At 39.3% G+C, this 20,939-nt stretch overlaps 1 protein-coding gene across 1 annotated transcript in view; it reads left to right on the top strand.

Annotated features, from left to right (window-relative positions):
* Positions 1 to 20,939, top strand: part of GC (GC vitamin D binding protein) — a 159,495-nt gene that overhangs the window by 90,251 nt on the left and 48,305 nt on the right. Inside the window, exons 2-3 of the mRNA XM_042781221.1 lie at positions 11,092 to 11,128; positions 15,332 to 15,488. Coding sequence (XP_042637155.1) covers positions 11,092 to 11,128; positions 15,332 to 15,488 — 194 coding nt within the window. The remainder of the gene's footprint in view (positions 1 to 11,091; positions 11,129 to 15,331; positions 15,489 to 20,939) is intronic.

The raw sequence follows: 20,939 nt of genomic DNA, 5'->3' as shown, positions 1-20,939 counted from the left end.
CAAGGAAGTCTGTAGTTCGGAATGCCGTTCTTCCAGATTGTCCTTGGAATATCATTGCAAGCAGGCCACACCCCTAGGGAAACTCCCCTTGGGCAGATCAGCCACTCAGAACTCAGTCATCTGATCCCATCATGGGAACAACCACCCACAACTGGGGTCCAGCCAAGTTGACACACAGCTCCAACTATTACAGATATTAATAATATTGTTTAATAAGTTCCATGTTCTGTGGGATCACTTTTCTTTGGAATGGGTACAAATATGGATTTCTTCCAGTCAATTGGCCAGGTAGCTGTCTTCCAAATTTCTTGGAATAGATGAGTGAGTGCCTCCAGTGTACATCCATGTGTTGAAACATCTCAATGGTTATTCTGTCAATTCCTGGACTTGTTTTTCACCAATTCCTTCAATGCCACTTCAACTTCTTCCTTCAGTATCATTTGTCTTTGATCATATGCCACCTCCTGAAATGACCAATTCATTTTGGTACAGTGACTCTGTGTATTCTTTCTATCTTCTTTTAATGTTTTCTGCATCATTCAATATATTGCCCATAGAATCTTTCAAAATTGCAACTTGCTAAAAAGGCAAGGAGGCCACATCTTCTGACCTCCTCTAATGGCACAAGAGGAAAACAGAATCACTATCAGTAGCCCAAGGTCTATTCGTGCAGGGTCAGACATGCTGGCTCCCTCCACCCCTTTCACCAACTGTTCCTCCCAAAGCACCCACCACCTCTCTCCTGGGTTTGATAATTCACTGCAGTGGCCACACAGAACTCACAGATTATGGGGTTTATTGGGGAAACACCAGATTACAATTCAAGCTCAGTAAAAATGCTCTTTCAGCCCGCCATTTCTCACCCAATAGTCTCTCACAGTCTCTCTCCCAGCAGTGTGTGTCCCTTGGTGTCTCTCTCAGCAATACAAATCTCTTGCATCTCTTTCCCAGCAGCACATGTCTCTCAGGAGCACATTCTTTCTAAGCAGTATGTCCTTCTCACTCAGTAGTCAGAGAGACTTCTGCCTCTAGGAGGTCTCCTTTTGAGTCTGGCAGAGTGGACAAACTAGCCAATCATAACATCAGAATTCTAAGCATACAGACTTTCCAGAACATTCCTTGGTATTGCTTTCAACAGAAGTACCCCGGATAGATGATTTTAACAATCAGAAGCTACTCAGTTTCTCACAGCAAATTCCACCATGGAGTTAACAAAGACTTATGGCTAGAAAAGCCATACCAGATAATTCACTACACCGCGCAACTTGAGGCTTAATTTTTTTCTTTAGTTCTTTCAGCTTGAGAAATGCCACGTGTGTTCTTCCCTTTTGGCTTTCCAACTCCATGTCTTTTTGGTATAGTGGCTCTGTGTATTCCATCCATCTTCTTTTGCTGTTTCCCATACCATTCAACATTTTGCCCATGAAATCTTTCAGTATTGCAATTTGAGGCTTTTTAATTATTTCAGCCTGAGAAATGCTGAGAGTGTTCTTCCTTTTTGTTTTTTTAACTTTAGGTCTTTACACATTTCATTATACTAATTGACTATGTCTTCTCAAGTTGCTCTTTGAAATCTTCTGTTCAGTTCTTTTATCCTGTCAATTCTTCCATTTGCTTTAGCTACTCTCTGTTCAAGGACAAGTTTCAGAGTCTCTTCTGACATCCACTTTGGTCTTTTCATCCTCTCCTGTTTTTTTAATGACCTTTTGGTTTCTTCATGGGTGATGTTTCTTATATCATCCCACAATTCCTCTGGTTTTTGGTCATTGGTGGTCAATGCATCAAATCTATTCTTTAGACTATCTCTAACTTCAGGAGGGATACTATTAAGGTCATATTTTGGCCCTCTTGGACTTGTTTTAATTGTCTTCACCGTCAAGTTGAACTTGCATATGAGCAGTTGATGGTCTGTTCAACAATCAGCTCCTGGCCTTGTTTTGGCTGAAGATATTGAATTTCTCCATCACCACTTGCCACAGATGTGGTCAATCTGATTCCTGTGTATTCCATCTGGTGAAATCCATGTGTATAGCCATCATTTATGTTGTTGAAAGAAGATATTTGCAGTGAATAAATCATTGATCTTACAAAATTCTATCATGCAATCTCCAGTGTTATTTCTATCACCAAGGGTATATTTTCCAACTACCAGTAATTTTTTTTTTTTTTTGTTTCCAACTTTGAATTCCAATCACCAGTGATAATTAATACATCTTGGTTGCATGTTTGGTCAATTTCAGACTGCAGAAATTGGTAAAAATCTTCAATTTCCTCATCTTTGGCTTTGGTGGTTGGTGCGTAAATTTGAATAATAGTAGTATTAACTGGTTTTCTTTGTAGACCTATGGATATTATCCTATCACTGACAGCATTGTACTTCAGGATAGATCTTGATACATTGATGATGAATGCCATGACATTCTTCAATATGTTATTCCTGGGATAGTAGGTCATATGATCATCTGATTCAAAATGGTCAAAAACAGTTCATTTCAGCTCAGTATTGCCTAGGATATCAATCTTTATGTGCTCCATTTCATTTTTGACAACTTCCAATTTTCCTAGACTCATACTTTACATTTCATGTTCTGTTTATTAATGGATGCTTGCAGCTGTTTCTTCTCATCTTGAGATGTATCACATCAGCAAATGGGGTTCCCAAAAGATTTACTCATCCACATTTTTATGGTTGACTCTACTCTGAGGAGGCACCTCTACTCCAGTCATATTTTGAATACCTTCTGACCTTAGGGACTCATATTCCGCCACTATATTGGACAATGTTTCAGTGCTATTCATCAAATTTTCCAGTAATATATCAGATAGTGTTCCATTTTTATTCATAAGGTTTTCACTGGCCAATTATTTGAGAAGTGGATGGTCTCTTCCTTCTGAGTCTGTCTTAGTCTGAAAGCTCCACTGAAACCTGTCCACTATGGGTAACCCTGCTGGCATTTGAAACATTGGTGGCATAGCCTCCAGACTCTCAGCCACACTCAAACCACATTACGATAAACTGACAGACAAGTTTGTCTCCCTCAGTTTTTCCAAACTGCTCTGCTCATTTCTCGGTCTTCCCCTCCCTCCTTGCTTACCTGGTCTGCCCTTGGGGAGCAAACACCCACCTTCCATTGGTCCCTGTGCTGGCTTACCATGGCCTGCCTCCACACACACAAACACCTGTCTTCTGCTGGACCCAGGGCTGGCTTACTGAAGCCTACCTCCACACACACAAACAAAGCAGGTAAGACAAAGTCTGGCCATTCTCACTTGCAAGGAACATTCCAGCTGCACTTCTTACTGGACAGATTTGTTAGTTATTAATGTGGTTTTTTTTTTTGTTGTTGTTGTTGTTGTTGTTAGGTGCCATCAAGTCATCTCTGACTCACAGCAACCCTATGCATAGCAGAATGAAACACTGTCCGGTTCTGTGCTAGTTCCATGATCCTTGTTGTACTTAGCCTCAGCCATTATGTCAATCCATCTTGCTGAGGGCCTTCCCCTCATTCCTCAGCCCTCTACCTTAATAAGTATGACATCATTCTCCAGGGAATGGTCTCCTCTGACAACATGACCAGAGTAGGTGAGACAAAGTCTCGCTATCTCACTTCCAAGGAGCATTCTGGCTGCACTTCTTCTAGGACAAATTTGTTAGTTCTTTTAGCAGTATATGGTATCCTCAGCATTCTTCGCCAGCACAACTCAACAGTATTAACTGTTCTTCAGTCTTCCTTATTCATTGTCCAGCTCTCACACGCATACGTGCACCTTAGTCCTCAAGGAAACATCTATGCTCTTCAGCACTTGAAAGAGGTCCTTGCCCATATTTGAAGAGAAAAGGATCTCAAGACTAAATCAAACTCTGCCATCAAGTCAATTCTGACTCATAGTGACCCACATTGGGTTTCCAAGGTTATAAATCTTTATAGAAGCAGACTGCTTCATCTTTCTTCAAAGTGGCTGGTAGGTTTGAACCACTGACCATTCAGTTAGCAGCCAAATGGCTTAACCTGGGAATTATAAATTCCATTTTTTAAAAAAATAACTGAGTTAGAAATACTAGAGGATAAGTTTCCTTTGTTAATTCTTTTTACCCCAACTAAATTACAGTGTAGGTATGATAGCAGATTGCTTTCTTTCTATCTTATTCACACATTTGAAAGACCAAATGGTTATTTGATTGCATATCTAATCAACTTGACTGCTAACTAGTCAATTTAATCGTAAGGATGTCTGAATAGCTGCAGTGTAGTAAATTACATGGTGTGGCTTTTCTAGCCATGTTGTTGCTGTTGTTGTTTGTTGTGTGCTGTTGGGTCAGACCTGACTCATAGTGATCCCTCCTTGGGTTTCCAAGGCAGTATCACTACAGAAATAGATTACAACCATCCTTCCGAGGAGTGGCTGGTAGGTTTGAACTGTCAGACTTCTAGTTAGCAGTCAAGTGCCTTAGGCACTGTAAACTCTGTGGTGGAATTTGCCATGAGCAATTGAGTAGCTCCTGATTGTTAAAGTTATCCACCTGGGGTATTTCTTTTGAGAGCAGCATGAAGTAATTTTCTGGGAAGTTCACTCTCTCTCAGGTATGTAGAACTCTGATGTTGGGATTGGTTGGTTTTGGCCACTATGTCAGGCTCAAAGGAGCCCTTCTAGAGGTAGAGGGAGTCTCTTTGATGGCCAGCTGAGAAAGATATACTGATGAGAGAAACTCAATGCTGAGAGCAAGAGACACCAGAGACATGCACTGCTGAGAGAGAGACATACTACAGAGAGAGACTGTCGGCTGAGAGACAGCTGGCTGAGACACAGCTGGCTGAGACTGAATGCGTTCCTGAACTAGAATTGTAGCCTGTTGCTTCCCTAATAAACCCCATAATCTGTGGGTTCTGTGTGACCACTGCAGTGAATTATCAAACCCAGCACAGAAGTGGTGAGTGCCATGTGAGGAATGGTTGGTGTCAAGGTTAGTAAGAAGGCTGGAGAGTGGTGGCATGTCTGGCCTCATAAGAGCAGGCATTGGGCTGCTGATAGTGATTCTGACCCCCTCTTGTGTAATTAGAGGAGGTCCATAGATATGGCCCTCTTGCCCCTTTTACAATAGCATAATTAAACTCTGGGACATCAAGGATGTAAAAAACAATGTGAAAAACACTTTGACAGTACTACAAGATTTGATTTTTAAAAAATCTCCTATAACATTGCAAATGTCAGTTAGGCTATTTTACAGGTCTCATTTATTAGTGAAAGACAGTATAGACCTACCCTAATCGGTACAAACATATCTCAGTACAAAGATAAGGTCTCAAATATGACCTTATCTGAGAATAATCCTAGATGTCAATCAAAAAAAGCTGACACCACACACACACATTCATACATAAATAATATTAAATTCAAACTCCAAATAAACATTAATTACACTAATTAAATGCAGTGGAGACCCTAGAACTATTAAGTAGTGAAAAGTTAATTGGAATAGGTAAAAAATATTGAAAAATAATTAATATGATAAATTTATGAAGCTTCTAAAATAATGACTCATTTCCAATATTCAGAAGAAAGACAGTAAATGAATCTACTGTTCAGATAAAGCAAAGAAATTAAGAGGTCCTTGATGTCACTTAGTTCAAAAAAATAAATATTTTTGTTCACTATCACAAAATTACAGAATAATTAAGTTAGTGTTTGCAAACACTTTTTCTTTTCAATATTAAGACTAATTTTCATCTTAGTATTAAAATAGACTCAAGAGAAAGTGAAAAGGGGGAAAAATCTCCATAAAGTTGTAGGGAAGTTGAGTGTAAATATTTAAAAATTAAACTTTAGACAGTTTTTAAATTTTAGAGTAAGCCAGTAAACTATGTTCTTAAATAAATGTTTTCTCAACATCAATTTTTATAGGCAAAGTTTTTAAATGGATTTTAGTTCATTTTAATTGTGTGTGTGTGTGTGTGTGTGATGTGTTACATTGGGCAAATCTGCTGCAAAAGACCTCTTTAAAGTGATTAACAGCAAAGATGCCCCTTTGAAGACTAAGATGCCTCTTATCTAAGCTATGGTATTTTCAATCACCACACACACATGTGAGAACTGGACAATGGACAAGGAACACCACAGAAGAATTGATGCATCTGAATTGTGGTGTTGCCAAGGAATATGGAATGTACCATGGATTACTAGAAGAATGAACAAACATTTCTTGGAGGAAGTACAGCTGTAATGTTTCTCAGAAGAGAGTATGGCTAGAATGTGCCTCTCATACTTTGGTTGGCCATGTTGTGAGAAGGGACCAGTCCCTGGAGAAGGATATCATGCTTGGTAAAGTAGAGGACTAGAGAAAAAGTGGAAAACTCTCAACAAGATGGATTGACTCAGTGGCTGCAACCATGGGCTCAAGTATAACAAGGAACCTGAGGATGGCACAGGACCAGGCAGTTTTGTCCTGTTGTACATAAGGTTGCTATGAGTCTAAACAGATTTAACGGCACTTAACAACAATGTGCGACAATAATAAAATCAGCCTAAATCCAATATCCCCATTCTTCCACTTCACAATCAGCTCTCACACCAGGTGTGCACATAGCACTTCTTTTTCTGACCCTTGTCAACTGGAGCTAGCTCACATCTGATAAGTTAAAAGGGCATTGTACTTCAGACTTGCAAATAAACAGATGCCAGCTGCAAGTTTTAGGGCCCTAGGAGCTTCCCTCACTTCTGACCTTCTGGCCACAGATTCAGTGGTTTCCCTCTTCCCCTTCAGGATGTCAGCCACAAGCTCAGGGGTCCCAAGCCTCCTTATTTCTTACCTGAGGGCTCCAACTACTTCCTCAGGTTTAATAATTTGCTGGAATAACTCACAGAACCCACGGAAAATGCTATACTTACAATTAGAGCTTTATCAGAAGGATACAAACTAGGATAACATAAATAAAGACATATATGGTGAGATCTGGGATGGTACCCATGCTGAGCGTCTATGCCCCAAAGGGGTCATGTCACCCTTCTGCAAGTAGAGATTTTCTCCATAGAGCTTAAGTGTCCAGATCTCTCATTGGGGTACTCATTATGTAATGCAAACTCTACACCCTCTCCCTTAGGTCAGTTGATGGTCAGACTCTTCTCTACGGTCAGTCAATATCATGAGGTGATCATAAGGCATTACATAGTAGGTCTTTCTGGTCAGGCCAGCCTTCACCTCAGAGCTATCTCATCACCTCACCTAATTTGTTAGTTAGATGTGGTTTGGAGTCCTTATTAAAGACATTTAAATTTCAGGACCCCAAGGATTATTTCTTAAAAAACAAGGAGAAAGGCAAAATTACTTTAAATAAAGTTAAAATATTTATCATATGCATATAGAGTATTTCTTCTTCCAGTATGATGGAATAACAGGAAAAACAAGTACCCAACTAGATCTCCTACTGGGATTGTTTTCAGGCATTGAGCAGCAAGTAACACAAATTTTAGACTCTTGTGAGCAAGGAGCTCTCAAGTTCAGCCTCAAGTTTGTCCTGGCTCTCTATTGGTGGAAAATTTCTTGACTTCAGTACTTCAAGCTGAAATCCAATTGAGGAGGCAAAGAGAAGAGTTTAGGACAGTTGAAGCAAATGGATTTGTAAGGTAGGTTATCAGAGAGAGAGAGTCTCTGTACAGGCAGAGAGTGTGCCCAGAGTCTGTATGGAGGTTACTCCTATCTTCTTGGCCAAGGACTGGGCTGTGCATGAACAGGGCAAGAATATATGAACCTTGCTAATGGGTAAAAGGGAGCTCTGGTTGCGTAGTGCCTAAAGCACTTGACTGCTAACCAGAAGGTTGGCGGTTCAAATCCACCAGCCACTCCTCAGAAGGAAGGTAATAATCTACTTCTGTAGTTATCACTGCCTTAGAAACCCAAGGAGGAGTTGCTATGAGTCAGAGACAACTTGACGCCACATAACAACAACAATGGGAAAAAGGTTTCTTCTTTATATATATATATTCATTGAGATATAATTCTATATCATACAATTCACACATTTAAAGTATATAATTATATGATTTTTAGTATATGCACAGATATACAAAACCATCACCACTGTGGTGGTTACATTCATGTGTTCACTTGGATGAGCCTGGCTGGGCAGCTGGTGATAGTTATTCCCCATGGTGAGACTGGCAATCAACTCCATGGTGGGATCTACCACAAGCAGCTGAGTAGCTGCTTTGGGTATGTGGTCTGCTTCCCATATATAAACAGCAGCTTTGAGAATGGTGTCTAGCCTATGGCACACTTGGACCCTGCATGTAGCTGTGTCGTTGCTCAGCAGCCTGCTATGCTCTGCTGACCTTGGGACTTACAATGGACTTAAGTTAATGGCCTGCCTTGTGGTTTGGTAACATCAGGACTGTGCCTTTTTACTTGTCAACCTTGCAGCTTCTCAGCCTTAGCAGCCAGCAGCTGTCTGAGTGAAGAAAAGCCTCTAGCTCCAGTAGGCTGGGAGCCAGGAGGCAGAGCTGACCCCAAGATTGAAGAGCTTTTACCCAGCCCCTAGAGCCTAGCACTTTAAACTTGGACTTAAAGCCTCCAAATTGTAAGAATAAACTTACTTTGTTAAGGTCATCCCATTTGTGGTATATTCCTGTCAGAGTGGCACTAGGTAACCAGAACAACCAGTAATAATTGTAAAACATTTCTCTCCTAAAAAAAAAAAAAAAAAAAAAAATCCTTATTCCCTTTAGCTATCATTTCCATATCCTGCCCCAGCTCCCAACCCAAAGCAACCAGTAATCTACTTTCTGTCTTTGTAAATTTTCCAATTCTGGGCATTTCATATAAATGGAATCTTACACTTAGGTTAACGTTTTCAAGATTGGGCTTAAATTCTAAAGCACTTGGTTTATGGAAGGCAGTCCTACAGATGGAGCCCTAACTCCATTTTGAGTCTTGACACAAATTCAGACATGTGAGTTCTGATCATTAAACTAGCAATGTAGCTATGCATAGACAAGTCTCGGGGAGACCTAAGGAAAGGCAGTTTGCCCTTAGGAAGAGTGTGGTTGAAAGTACGTTATGCTCACACAAAGGACTAGGGAACTTGCCTGGGTGTGTCTTTAATGATTTACCAAAAATAGACATCTGTTATGTAATTTTAGTTAAAGGTTGATGTCCTAGTATCTTCTTGTAGCCATCTTGTAGCTATGACTCAGGGCTGTTTGGTTATGAATCATACCCTGATCACCACAGACCCAGGCGGTCAAGCCCTAGAACCAATCCAGTAACCTTTTTCAATCTGCCATTGTGAACATATCCCAACCATGGTCCTTTTCCTGCTTCTGTAGTCCTGCCTTCAACAGTGATGAATTGACTTCATTTCTATCATATATAATTAACTCCTTGGCCATTTGTCAGTGGATTCCATTTGGCTTCTGTCCTGTGTACATGCTGATGGTTTCCCTCATCCTGGATGATTGTCTTTGATCTGTTTAAGGTTTAATCAAAGGGTCGCTATATAATACGTTTGAATCTGGGGTCTTTTTTCCCTTAGCAGAAGTTCATCCATGTAGTATTGTGTATTAGTACTTTATTCTATTTTATGACTGTATGATATGCCAAATTTTGGCAATTATGAATAATGATACTTTAAACATTTGTGTTTTTTTAAAATAAAAATCATTTTAAGCCAATAGTAGAAATTGATCAAAGTTTATTTAATATACAATTTGCAAATTGGGGTAACATTTCAACTAACCAAAAAACAAAACCAAACTCACTGCTGTTGAGTCAATCCTGACTCATAGCAACCCCTCCTTGAGTTTCCAAGGCAGTATCTCTACAGAAGTAGATTGCCCAGTCTTCCTTCTGAGGTGGGTTTGAACTGCCAGCCGTCTGGTTAGAAGTCAAATGCCTTAAGCACTACACCACCAGAGCTCCCAACTAGAGAGTCAAAAATATTCCAAAGATGAGAAAACCTTCAGCCATAGCCCCATCTTATTGGCAGTGCTGTGGTAGGAGGGCTGCAATAGAATTGACAAAACAATTTGTGGTTTGGAAGGATTTCATACAGTATTGTCTTAAGTCTGATCTTTTGAGTCTCCATTTCATGAGACCGACTGAATTCTTTAAAACAGCACAATACTCTAGGCAAAGGATCTTACTAGTTTATCTAGACCACTGTTTGACTCAGAGGCAACCTTTAGAAACAAGTTTCTTCATGGCTCAAGGTACAAAAGGTCTCAGAGCAATGGATTGAATGGGTCATTCCAACTCCATTGACCCCTGAAATCTATATTCCAGGAAAATTAAAACTCTTTCTAAGTGTAGACATGTGTTTTCATTTTTCTTGGGTAAGTCTTAGTCTCCTATGGCTGCCATACAAAATACCACACAGTGATAGCTATGTTGTTGTTGCCGTTATGTGCCATCGAGTTGGACCTGACTCATAGCCACCCTTCCTTGGGTTTCCAAGGCAGTAACACTACGGAAGTAGATTACCCTATTTTCCTTCCAAGGAGTGGATGGTGAGTGATAGCTATAAGAATTAAATTTATTTCCTCACAATTCTGGATGCACATCCCTTGCCATGGAGTTGATTCTGACTCATAGGTACCCTAGAGGATATAGTATAACTGCCCTATACAGTTTGCAAGGCTGTAAAACATTATGGAAGTACAGTGCCACATCTGCCTCCTGCAGAGCAGTTGGTGGGTTTTAATCACTATCTTTCAGTAAGCAGTCAAATGTTTAACCACTTGTGCCACCAACACTCCCTTTTGGAGACTAGAAGTCCAAATTTAGGACATTAACAGGCTATTCTCTCTCCCTCTCTCTCTCTTCTATCCTAGTCTTTTGAGTCCCTGGTGGTTCAAATGGTTAAGTGGTCAGCTGGCTATCTGTTTCCAAAAGGTCACAGTCATTAAAAATTTTATGAAGTGCAGTTCTATTCTACGCACTTGGGGTGATGATGAGTCAGAATTGTCTCACCATCAATTGTTACTCTTTTCTAAAATCATAGTCTTTATTCTATTTTAAACATAAAGTGAACAAATTGACAAGATGTTTAAACTCTTTCACTAAACTGATTATTATAGATTTATGTTGTATTTCTGTTCTAGGTGTTGGGAATATCAAGAAAAATATGCTTTAGCTGGGGTAAGAGAATTGTGGGAATACAGAACACAAAAAAGGAAGACAGTGCATCCTGGAAATTTTAGTTCCCTTTTCTGAGCTCCAGAGTAGCACACCAAAAACCAAACTCACTGCCGTGGAGTCAGATTCAAGTCATAGTGACCCCTCCTTGGGTTTCTGAGGCAGTATCTTTATGGGATAAATTGCCCAACCTTCCTTCCGAGGAATGGCTGGTGGGTTTGAACCACCTGCCTTCTGGTTAGCAGTCAAATGCCTTAAGCACTACACCACCAGAGCTCCCCCAGAGTAGCATGTCAGCTATCCAAAATTCCCCTATGTACAACATCTTCTGCCTAACAGTGTGTCTCTTCAATGTCTTCTATTCCAGGATATAACATTCATATGAACCAGATTGCTCAAAACAGAAATCTGTGGGTCATCTCTGTCTCTTACTCCTCCCTCTGAGCCACTAGTCAGTTACCACACCCTGATAATTCTATTCCCTAGATAATCTTCTCAAGTACTGCCTGCACCACATTCAAAGCCACTGTCATCACTTGTCTGGACCTCTAATGCCTTCACACTGATCTTTCTGCATTTACTCTTACTCTCCCCTCCATTCTGCACACACTCAGCACAGTTGTAATTTTGTTTTCAAAGTCCATCTTCCTAACTGAATTAGAAGATTGATGAGGGGAAGGATCACAGGTTCATTTTGCCATTATACCTCCAACAGCATGCATGATATCTGGCAAAAAGTGGTGTGAATAATATGTAAGTTAAATAAATCAATTAAAGGCTTCTTTTCTTGAAAGATAAAGCAGAGCAAGAACACAAAATAAAGAATATTCCAAGGAAAATAGTGTGAGCAAAGGGCTTTGGAAACCAGACTGCACAATGTGGTCAATGAGCCACAAGAAATTTAAGTGTCCTAAAATTTAATATGCAAGGCAGAGAGTGGCTTACACAGGGAGGTAGGGTGACTCATGAGCTTTAAGCACAGACATTTTTCTGACGGGTTTTAAATATGGAGGTAGTAACATTTGCATTTTACATAATAATGATAGCCACAGAGGGGAAAATGATTTGAAGATATGTTTAGTCAGAAGGCTTTTAATTGCAAATGACGTGAACTCAGATAGAACAAGCTTAAGCAAAAAGGGAGATTTATTATAAGGCAAGGAGCTCTGGTAGCGTAGTACCTAAGGCACTTGATTGCTAACCAGAAGGTTGGCGGTTCAAACCCACCAGCTAGTCCTCAGAAGGAAGGTTGGGCAATCTACTTCCGTAGTGATACCGCCTCTGCAACCAGGGGTCGCTATGAGTTGAATCTGACTCGACGGCACATAACAACAACAACATTACAAGGCAGGAGGGAGTCTGTCTAGTTATTGCTTAGTTCTGAGTTTCCATTTGGAGTGCTAAAAAAGTTTTGGAAATAGATAATACTGATGTTTGCATGACATTGTGAATGTACTAAATGTCACTGAATAGTACACTTAAAAAAGGTTAAAATGTCAAATTTTGTTACATATACTTTACCACAATTAATTTTTATATGTATATATGTAATTTAAATAGTAATAATAAAATGAATATTTGTATTCCTACCCAAAAACAGAAACAAAATTTGTTTCTGGAATAGATTTCTGAATTGCTGTAATTGCTACTGTAATGCATTTTTCCCCATCTGACTTACTAGTGTAATCATTGTCACATGATGTTTCTCATTTAGACCAATTATGATTATTTCTTCCCAGTTTTAGAATTGCTGTAAGCAATTAACATTTGAAAGATTAAGGTACGTAAATAAGTCTGAGAAGAGGATCATATATTTAGCTACTAGCATTTCAGTGTCAATGTTCACTTAAAAAAGGATAAATTTGGTCAAGAGAATGTATTTGGCAGCTTTTGTAGAGATTTCTCAAGAGGTCATCTAAATGAGATGTTGAAATTCTTGCTACATGTAGTTTATCATTAAACAAAAATGGTACATGTTGTTGCAAAAGCACAGATAAAAGTTACATTTAAAAAAGAAAAGAGAGGCCAGACTGCTCTAAAACCCTAACAAAATTCATGGAAAACAATTCAAATGTGTCTTTGAATGAACTAATTATTAGAAAATTGCTATGAAATAATGTTGAACAATAAATGATACAAAAGTATATATATTGTGTTATCTTTAAAAAATGAAAACTACAGAAATATACTATTAACATGCTAATAGTTTTTCTTTCTGAGTTCTGGGGTTCTTGGTACTTTTTTTTACTTTTTTCACTCAGAGTTTCTTTTAAATAATTTACAGTAAGCATAAAGCACATTTTTAAAATTAACTTGCAAAATAAGCCCAGAATGGAACCAAAGGGGAAAGGTAAAGTTTAAAAGATTTATAATAAACAATAAGGAGATACAGTAGGCCCTAGGAGGGAAAAGGATCGTCCCACATTATTTAGTGTAGCAATGTTTACAGTAACTGCTAGTCTCATTTACCACACAGATTATTGATTTTACAGAGATTTTTCTGCTTTAATCTTGCTTAATTATCATTTTCCTACAAACTAGACTGTTTTCTGAACGTAACTCTCCAAGTATTATAAATATAGATAGAAGATCTGGCTAAAAATTTAACTGCCTATTGCTGCTTAGTAATATTTCAATGGAATATGCCTATGTAGTTAATCCTTAGCTACTGATACTAAACTGATAATCGTATTCTAGATCACTAATCTGTGAAGGAGCTCTGGTAGCATAGTGCCTAAGGCACTTGACTGCTAACCAGAAGGCTGGCGGTTCAAACCCACCAGCCACTCCTCGGAAGTAAGGTTGGACAATCCTACTTCTGTAGTGATACTGCCTCGGGAACCCAAAGAGGGGTCGCTATGAGTCAGGTCTGACTCTACGGCACATCACAACAACAACAATCTGTGATAGTTCTAAATGCAGGACACAGGGCTGGCTTTTAAATCATCCACTGTGTTACATTAGTTCCAGTGATTTTCTCAGATATCATTATAAATTTGGTAAGTGAGTGGGAGAAATTTATAATAACTAGAATGCATATGTAACATTAATACATGTTACATGTTTAGATGATAAAATAAACCCTGCACATGAATTATCTTCATGAAACGCAGAAGGATCTTGTGATATAGGCACTAAGAGTTATCACCATTTTGCATAGGCAGAAAAATGAGACTCAGGGAGCCAAAATAAATTTCCCAAGATTACATAGTCGGTAAGAGCTGAGCAGGGATTAGATTCCAGCATTTGTTTACCTAACCCTTACCTGACCCTGCTTCCTAAAAAATGGGGTTGGTGCAAGAACTAGCAGCTGCCCTACTTCTGATAAAATGATAATTACTTGTACCTCTCTGAGCAAGTCACAGAACCCACTGGGGCTCAGTTTCCTCTTCTGTAAAAAGAAGATGCTGGTATCTATGTTCTACAAGGCCACTGTGAGTGCTTAAATCATATTGTCCTAAAAATAGTAGTTGTTCAGTATTAGAATAAAGTGCTTTAAACTAGATATAAGGAGTCCAATATTTGCCACTAACTTTTATTATTTGGGCAAGTCATTTAACTTCTCTAATATATTATTTGCCTCACTTCAAGGGCTGTTTTTAATACTATGCATGTCAGTGCTTCCATAGATATAAACATTCACCAAGTGTTAGCACATTATCTCTAAAGAAATTATTTACAACATTGAAATTATGAATTTGAAGAATGATGCTGAATTGGCTTCTCATTTTTCTTTTTTCCCTTTATTGCTAAAAACAAGCTGATCTGCAATATTTTAAGGTAATCTTTATTTGTAGTTGGTTTAAACAGAGAGGAGAGAGGGGGAAAAGAGAGAGAAAAAGAGAGAGAGACAGACAGCAGAAACAGAAATCATCTCCAAATATCCATTTATACATGAGAACGACAAGGAATGTCCAAAGAAGGCACATAATCCTGTAATGAGGAAAAAATGTACCCTTTACTAACACACTGAATAAACTTTGATGAAAAGAAGCCATGGAAAATAATCTATGTATACCCTGACTCTTGCAGCTTGATCAAGATGGCTTCTTTTCATCAAGTTAATGATTAAAATCTCCTACATTTTCCACTGCATTATCCCCAGAGTGTCTATTTGCCTTGATTGATGATATTATTTTATCTCTGTGGGCCAAGGATGACTGGCCTTTGCTTCTGTATGGAGATTAATAATTGATTGGTTCACAGTTGGGAGTCCTAGTAAAAGGGAACTGGTTACTCTTGGCTGCTATCTTTTATGTGGTTACCTTCAGAGGAGGAGGTACTGCAGGACTCACCAGCAGGAAAATGAAGGGTGTCCTAGTTCTCCTGCTTTCTATAGCATTTGTCCACGCTTTAGAGAGAGGTAAGACATCTTGTACTGTGCCTATTTATAAGAGCCCTTCCTAGTCTAGTGTTCTGTTACCAAAAAAAAAAAAAAAATTATAAGACAGATGGTAGACAAGGAAGCATTGGTGAATATGTTGAAGAGGAAAGATATGATCAAGGAGGGCCTAATCTGATCTCAACTGTGCCATATAGTATTGAATTGCAAGAATGAAAAAAAATTCAGATAAAAATTTCATGAAAGAGCGAAGGAAGTACAAAGTTTGTCAAATACATTCCCTTTTTTATTAAAAATATCTGAAAACAGTGGTTTGAACTATATTTTGTAATTGTTATAATGCAGTGGGAACTGTGATCTATCCCTGAGCCTTTTTTCAGACTTCAAACACTTATGGCTATTACGAGTATAATGTACTGTGCCAATTACACATGCATTCACAATCAATCCCTTTTATATCCTCTTCAAGAAATCTCGTACAAGCAGTGTTTAAAAATGCATTATAGTTTCTAAAATAGCCCTACATAAATGAGAATTTTATATAGTTATGAAATACAGCCATGTTAGTCATTAAAATTATTATTTTAATAAAGAGCTCTGGTGGCAAAGCACCTAAGGCATTTGTCTGTTAACCAGAAGGTTAAAGGTTCAAATCCACCAGCTCCCCCATGGAAGTTAGATGAAGTAATCTACTTCTGTAAAGATTTACCACTTCAGAAACCCAATGGGGGTTGCTATGAGTCAGAACCGACTTTATGGGAGGTTTTTTTTTTTTTTTTTAATTCTTTAAATGGTGTCTTCATTTTGGGGCAATGTTTGAAAACTTTTTAAAATCGATACAAACTAAAATTATATGAAATATATAACTTTATAAATTTTGCAACTTAAAGACTTTCTATAATCAGTTTTAATTTACTTTTGTAGTTTATCATTTAATGCTTATAAGGGAGTCTGCATTTACCATGCTATATAAAATTAAATTTTTCATTTAGTTCTATCACCTAACAGCCTTCCCAACTCCTACTTTAATATTCATATTGGTAATCTATTTAACCAGCAGAATAAAATGAGTGTATCCAGGAGTTAATCACTATTAACCATGACATGAATAATCTTACTCCTGACATTTTCTTATTCTTTTTATATTTTCTTTTCTCAATCTTACTTTTTTCATTCAAATTATTTTAAATTTTGTTTTACTTATCCATAAATAAGTTCAAGGACATTAAACAGGACTTTAAAATCTTCCTGAGATATAGTGAGGTATGAATATGCAAAGTAGGGTCCCTTATGAGATCTCTTAATAGGCCTAGTCCCAAGAAATCCTGAAAGCTGACTCCTTAGTCCAATGTTTCATTGAGGCAGATCCAAACCTGAAAATTCCCACTGTAACATATTCAGATCAGGATCTTGAAGCATAGAAGTTCCAGAAATGGCTATGTCTTGGAATGATAATGTCTTGGAAGTACATATGACATAACCTGAGACATGAATCACCATTTCAGACTCAGTAAGTGTACATTGGTGTTACCTCAAAATATTACAGTGTCTTTTAGAGAAAAGCAAAGTGTTCCACAAACTCTGTTTTGACATTCTTCATCAGTCCCTCAGACTCTAAAAAGAAATGGCTGGTACAATCCTCTGGTTAGCTCCCATGAAGGTCCAAACTTCACAATGAACTTCAGTTAGATTATCCAGGTAGAGGTTAGATTATATCCCCTGAGACATATAAAATACATTTGCTAGCTATAAATGTCCAATATATGGGGACAATATTTCTATCAGTTCTTTATTCTGTAATAACTGAGCATGCCCTGCTCACGACCAAGTCAGAGATGTATCTGGAAGCCATATGTACTCTCTCCCAGTATCAAGGCTCATTATTATTGTCTTACTCTGCCACAGATCATCCACCATGATGCTACAAAGTACATGGGTTAGAAAAGAACAGAGGAGTCTTAGGTGCAAAGGAGTCTTGAATGGTGAGGTTTGGGTTGCAGTTCTTTCTGCTTATTATAGTTCTAGGTAGCTGACCACCCACTGTGTTTATACACACCCATGGTGTGTATTTCACTAGAGACTCATGCTTAAAAACGTTTCCATGGCAAATGCATTTTAGAAACAAGCCATACATTAGCCATTGTTGCTGGATTCACAATCAATCCCTTTATTAACTTAAAGGCTCTGAGAAGTTCCACAGAAGAGAAACCTTATTTAACCTATAATTTGTCAAGCATATTGACTTCTTCTCTAAAATGCTTATACCCCATGGAACTATTCTTCATGAAAGTTTGAGTATAAAAGAGATAATCTGCTGCTAGACATGAACATCATAGGCCAGTATTCTGCTATCAACTGGTGCTGGATTCAGGAGGCAAGCTCATAGAGGACTCTTTGGAGAGAAAACCAAAAACCCAAGCTACTTGCTTTTGAGTCCATTTTGACTCATGTGGACCCCAAGTGTTGCAGAGTGGAACTATGTCTTATACAGCTTTCATGGCTGTGCCTGTTGGACATAGAATGCCAGGCCTTTCTTCTGAGACACAATTAGTTCAAACCACCAACCTTTTATTAACAGCCCAGCACTTAACTTTTTGGACTATCCAGGCACACAGCCTTGGACAGATATACACTGCCATCCACTTGTACCCTACTCATAGAGACCCCTCCTTGGGTTTCTGAGGCAGTATCATGATGGAAGTAGATTGCCCAACCTTCCTTCCAAGGAATGGCTGGTGGGTTTGAACCGCCAGCCTTCTGGTTAGCAGTCAAATGCCTTAAGCACTTTGCTACCAGAGAGGGGCTTATTAAATCTGCCAAATCAAGACGGTGTCATAAAAATACTTCTACTTTAGCTGTTCCACAAGAGATAGAAGGCTGTGATTTCCAGTTCAGTTCTCCTCACTTTCTTCTTTTCCCAGGGTTGAAATGGACCCAGCACTAATCTACTCAACTGTGTATTTCCCTTTCCACAAAAGGGAAAGCAACAAAAGTTACTGACACAACTACATGTTTACCAAAAAAAATAATGCCAGTAGGAATTAAACCATTGCAGTTTATAACAGCTCTTGGCAAGAAAGGGATTTTTTATTATGAGGATTTTCTTTTTTGCTTGAAACATTTAATTTTCAGCACAGTTATTTTTATTGAGCATGATATCAAACTGCAAGAAGAAAGTAATTTCCCTTTGTGTTGGTCCAAAACCAAACTCACTCCCATTGAGTCAATTTGACTCATAGCAACCCCTCCTTGGGTTTCTGAGGTGGTATCACTGCAGAATTAGATTGCCCAATCTTCCTTCCAAAGAGTGGTTGGTGGGTTTGAACTGCCAGCCTTCTGGTTAGCAGTCAAATGCCTTAGGCACTATGCCACCAGACCTCCCTTTGGGTTGGTAGGGGAGCTATATTTTTCCTTCTCTCACTTTCCTGTCAAACAGCACTTGTTGTTGTTGTTGTTATGTGCGGTCGAGTTGGCCCCGACTCATAGCGACCCCTCCTTGGGTTTCCGAGGCAGTATCACTACAGAAGTAGGATTGCCCAACCTTCCTTCCAAGGAGTGGCTGGTGGGTTTGAACCGCCAGCCTTCTGGTTAGCAGTCAAGTGCTTTAGCCACTATGCTACAAACAGCACTAGATGATGATAATCATTCCAATCCCTTGAACCACCAATGAATCACTCTGTTTCAGTTTTACAAGGTGTCCCTTTGTCAACAGCCACTTGAACAGCAATGCCTTCCTAAGTTTGATTTAGAATAATAGTTGCACAGAATACCAGAGAGAAGTAATTAAAGATAAGTAGATAAACTCTATATCTTCCCATATCCTCTTGGCAAAACCCACACAAAGATTATTGAGAAGATGATGTAGGATTTGACACCTAAGTGATGAAATGGAGCAAATCCTGCAAAGATGGTGCAGGGCAGTGAATTTTTTAATATGGCTCCCCCACCCATGGTCCTTGTGACTCCCACCAGATGAATAGATGGGACTACAAAAATGTGAGGTGCTTGTGGCCCACCAAGAGGATTGGATAGCTTGCTAATAAAGTAAGTAAGGTACATGACACCTTTGTGTGGGTGGCCCATTCAAATAATGTGTATGGAACACTAACATGGGGATTGGTCAGTTTTACCACTCAACTAGGCTTAAAATGAGTAAACCCAGAGGTGGAAAAGGGGTATCTCATTACCGTCAAGAAAGAAGAGCCCGCAGTGAAGCACTTTCTTAGACCTGAGATCCCCATGCTGAAACAGCAAAGAGCGAGAGAGAAAGCAGAGGGACAGCAACAGCAGAGACAGTAGAACCAACAGAACCAAGAGAATGTCATAAGACAGAGAGACAGGCCTCCTGGCCAATGGATTGAGAAAGCTAAGTGTCTTTGGGTGAGAGAATTGCTGGCAGAGTGGGGTGCCTCTCTGGTCACCTACTGAAAGAACTAAAAGAGCTTTGTAGCACTTGCCTGAGCAGGGCAGAGGCCAGGCCAGAGAGAAGCATACCTGTGTCATGGCTAGTGGAAACTGTCCTGATTGAACAACCATATCCTTAGTTGTTTCTGGTCTTGAGTTGTAATCTGTTACTTTCCTAAAAAACCCCCCCACTCATGAGTATGGTCTGTAACTTCTGTGTGGCCTTTACAATCATTTATTTAATCCAGCAGAGATGCAGTGAGTACCGTGGGAGGAACATTTGGTGTCAGAATTGGCAAAAGGGCAAGAGGGTGGCAGCATATTTGACCTTTGCCTCATAGGAACCAGCCTTAGGCTGTTCATATTCATCTTGATTTTCTCTCCCCCTAGTGAAGTTAGGGGAGCTCTGGTGGCATAGTACCTAAGGCATTTGGTGGTCCAAACCCACCAGCCAGTGCTCAGAAGTAAGACTGGACAATCTACTTCCATAAAGATGTTGTTGTTATGTGCCATCAAGTCATTTCCGACTCATAGCAACCCCATGCACAGCAGAACAAAGCACTGCCCAATCTTGCGCCAGCTCCATGATCCCTGCTATACTTGAGCCCATCATCACAGTCACCATGTCAATCCATCTCATTGAAGGTCTCTACCTCTTCGATCGACCCTCTACCCTACCAGGCATGACATCCTTCTCCAGGGAATTGTCCCTTCTGACAACATGACCAAAGTAGGTGAGACGAAATCTGGCCATTCTCACTTCCTAGGAGCATTTCAGGTGCATTTCCTCCAGGACAGATTTGTTAGTTCTTTTAACAATCCATAGTACTTTCAGCATTCTTCACCAGCACCACAACTCAAAAGCATCAACTCTTCTTCGGTCTTCCTTATTCATTGTCCAGCTCTCACATGTATATCAGGTGATTGGAAATATCATGGCTTGTGTCAGGCACACCTTAGTCCTCAAGGAGACATCCTTGCTCCTCAGCACTTGAAAGAGTTCCTTCACGGTTGACCTTTCCAATGCTACACATCATCTAATGTCCTGACTGCTGCTTCCATTGGCAT

The sequence above is a fragment of the Orycteropus afer genome, unplaced genomic scaffold, assembly GCF_000298275.1.
Source record: "Orycteropus afer afer isolate SDZICR_OR568_19922 unplaced genomic scaffold, OryAfe1.0 scaffold00098, whole genome shotgun sequence".
Taxonomy (NCBI): Eukaryota; Metazoa; Chordata; class Mammalia; order Tubulidentata; family Orycteropodidae; genus Orycteropus; species Orycteropus afer.
This window is presented reverse-complemented; position numbering and strand designations above follow the sequence as displayed.